Below are 3,622 nucleotides of genomic sequence, written 5' to 3' on the forward strand. Positions count from 1 at the left end.
ATATATTGGGTTGTTGGAAAAGTCATGACACATTTTTGCAATGAAAAACATAGAAAAAATATGTAATGACTTTTCCAACAACCCAATATAAAGAACTACAACTCAACATCAACCCAATTCAAAAATGGGCAAAGGACTTGGATAGACAGTTCTCCAAAGAAGATGTAGAAATGGCCAATAAGCACACGAATGGGTACTCAACATTACTAATTGTTAGGAAATACAAATCAAAACTGTGAGATACCACTTCATACCCAGTGGGATGGTAATTAGAAAAACAAAATGTGTTGGTGAAGATGTGGCGAAATTAGAACCCTTGTGCATTGCTTGGAGGAATGTAAAATGGTGCAGCCCCTATGGAAAACAGGATGGTGGTTCCTCAAAAAATTAAACAGAATTACCATATCCAGCAATTCCACTTCTGGGTATGTACCCAAAGGAATTGAAAGCAAGGAATTGAACAGATATTTGTCCGCCCATGTTCATAGCAGCATTATTCACAATAGCCCAAAAGTGGAAGCAACCCAAGTGTCTTTTGATGGATGGATAAACAAACAAACAAAAAAATGTATATGTATTAAAATGGAATATTATTCAGTCTTAAAAAAGAAGTAAATTCTGACACATGCTACAACATGGATGAGCCTTGAAGATATGCTAAATGAAATAAGCTAACCACAAAAGGACAAATACTGAATGATTCAACTTATATGAGAGGCACCTAGAGTCATCAAATCCATAGAGACAGAAAGCAGATGGTGGTTGCCAGGGAGGAGACGAGAGTTGTTTAGTGGGTATGGAGGTTCTGTTTGGGAAGATGAAAAAGTTCAGCAGATGGATGGTGGTTGCACCACAATGCGAATGAGCTTAATGTCACTTAACTACACCCTTCGACGTGGTAAACTTGACGTTATGTGTATAGTACCATGATTTAATTTTTAAGTTGGACCATATCTAGAGGTTGTGAATCAGTAGAACCTCTTACTCATTCCTGGTGAGAGTGTAAATTGCAACAGCCCCCTGGGGAAGTGTGTTATTACCCGGTACAGATAAACATTTATACTCCCTTTCATCTACCACTTCGCTTCTAAGTATATCCCCCAAAGAAACTTGGACAGGTAGCAGGACACACGTACAAGAGTGTTTTCGCGGTCATGCTCTTTAATACCCAAATCTGAAAACTACCCAAATGCCCACATACAGGTACAGGAATATACAAATAAATCGGTATATTTATACAGCACTCTGAATTAATTTACTACTATATGCCGCAATGTGGATTAGTCCTAGCAATATAATATTGAGTAAGAAGAGTGAGTCCTTAATTACATATAAACTTAGTAACTTTATAAAAATCCCCCCACCCCCAACACTGTTTAGGAATATATTTACCTGTGATATGACAAAGAAAAGCAAGAAAATGATGATTCTGCTGGTGTTACCTTGAATGGAAAAAGGCTGGGTGATGCAATGGAGGTAAATGTAAGTGTATGTCCTAGTTTTCATGTTGGTGGTGATTTCAGGGGTAGTGTATTATTTTGAATGAATGAACGTTGCAGTCTTTGCGCCACTGATGAGAGTGTGTCATGAGCCAAGAATAATGATGAATCAAATTCTCTGCATCTGAGCTCCAAAAAAATTTTTTTGCATTCAGCTGTTTGATACAAGTAAGGAGAAGAAAGGGAGGAAAGTAATCTTTTAAATCACTTGCCATCAAGTAAAAATGACACTAAAAAAATGTGTCACATTTCTCTTGTGGCTTCAGGTACCCTCTGATTGATTGCCACTTTTGCCTGGGCATTTAAGCATCCCAATTTTAGAAGATCATAGTGGAAAGTCACAAAACATCTTGAGCTTGGATGGTAATTTTGCAAAATAAGCAGTGGTTTGGTTTTTTGTTTTGGTTTTTTTTTTTAATTAATCTGGCAGCTTTAAGTAGGGTGGAGTCATCTGAAGAGAGATTGCAGTCAGAAAACCAACTGTCACCTACACCATGATGCAGTTTTCAAGTGAGGAAGCCCGGAACTAAACAAGTAGTATCCATAGAAATTGAGGAGAAAGAGTAAAATCCAAGAGAATTTTGAAGGATGAAATACTAGTACTTAGAACTAAGTAAGATGAGCTGAATAAGACTACGTTAATAATTCTAAGTTTCTCCCAGTGGCATGTCTAGGTCTTACGTGACCTGAAGCTTATACAATTCTTGGGACTCTCTTTAAGAAAAAGAATATGGGATTACAAGTCAAAATTAGATACAGAAGTGAGGACTTAATTAAAAGGAGCCAGTGCAAGTGAGGATCTCAAGTTTAAGGTTCATTAATTTCATGGATTCTAACCTGTGTGGTGACAAGCCTGACAGAGTGACTGGGAAGGGTAGCATTTTAATAAAGGAAAATACCCAAACTTCAGTTTTAATGTTAAACTTTTATAGTATTAGAATTAAAAGGAGCCTTTGAAAATATTTAAATACCTAAACAAATCCACATTTCTTTTCTCATCTGTGAGTCTGGGCCGTCTTCATAGAAGCCTAAAATCCGAGATGATTTTTCCCATTATAAATACACATTGTCCTGCTTAGTCAGTATTCCTGGTGTATTGTGGCCAACAATCCACTTTTACTCACTGAACAGACTCACTCTTACCCTTCATTGTAGTGATTCACTTTGCTGCCAAAAAGACACTGGTTTTGTTCGTGGAGAAGCACAAGTGCCGTATGAGTGTCCATAGCTTCATTTCTCTGACTCAGGTTCTTTATAGGAGATCAGTCTTGAACTGACCTCCACGTCTAGCTCAGGGCCTCTTAGTGGATACTCGGAAATGTTTGCGACAGGGACGAAATGCATGTTCCACATACAAAAGCCACTCGACCAGAGCACAGGACATTTTCACTCTCCGTTCCTGTGGTCCGGGTCACTTGCCCTGTCCCAGGCTGAGGGGAATTGCTCTACAGGACTAGTGAGAACGCTCTCACTCACTTCCATACGAGTCTCAATTTTTTGTGGTCTGTTCTCGGTGTTCTCTCTTGAACCCGTGCAAATATAATAATTCATTCCAATGGGTTCTGAACCTGGAGAGAGGCCACACAAACATTACATATGGAGGCCGGAGGACTATATCAATATGAGACAAAGTAGACGTCAGGGCAGCATGTTGCCGGGGACAAAGAGGACATTTCATAGGAATAAAAGAGTCAGTTCAACAGTCTGAAATGTATCTGCACCTAACTCAGAGCTTCAAAATAACACGAAATAGAAACTGACAGACCTGAAGGGAAAAACAGATAAATCTACAATTATAGTTTGATACAAGTAGACAGAAAATCAGTAAGAATATAAAAGTCCTGAAAAACATAATTAGCAAAATTGATTTGAGACCTAAATGTAAAAACATAAAACCTTACAAGCCCCTCAAGAAATGGGTGAATTGCTTTAGAAATGGGAGAAGGGAAATCTTTGCTTAACTATTCCCCTGACTCACAGGCTGATAAGGTTAAATACTTAGGGATTAAAGAAACATTTGCAAACAGCACTATACGCATGGCAAAAGATGGATGAAAAACAATAATGGCAGCTTGTAGCACAGACAGAAGGCTGCACGTGGAAAAAACTCTTCATATGAGACC

At 38.3% G+C, this 3,622-nt stretch overlaps 1 protein-coding gene across 1 annotated transcript in view; it reads right to left on the reverse strand.

The window, feature by feature from the left end:
- Positions 1–2,843, reverse strand: part of TMCO1 (transmembrane and coiled-coil domains 1) — a 38,709-nt gene extending 35,866 nt beyond the window's left edge. The window contains exon 1 of the mRNA XM_019646856.1: positions 2,778–2,843. Within this exon, the coding sequence (XP_019502401.1) occupies positions 2,778–2,843 (66 nt within the window). The remainder of the gene's footprint in view (positions 1–2,777) is intronic.
- Between the last annotated feature and the right edge of the window lie 779 nt (positions 2,844–3,622).

This window comes from Hipposideros armiger, unplaced genomic scaffold, assembly GCF_001890085.2.
Source record: "Hipposideros armiger isolate ML-2016 unplaced genomic scaffold, ASM189008v1 scaffold_6, whole genome shotgun sequence".
Taxonomy (NCBI): Eukaryota; Metazoa; Chordata; class Mammalia; order Chiroptera; family Hipposideridae; genus Hipposideros; species Hipposideros armiger.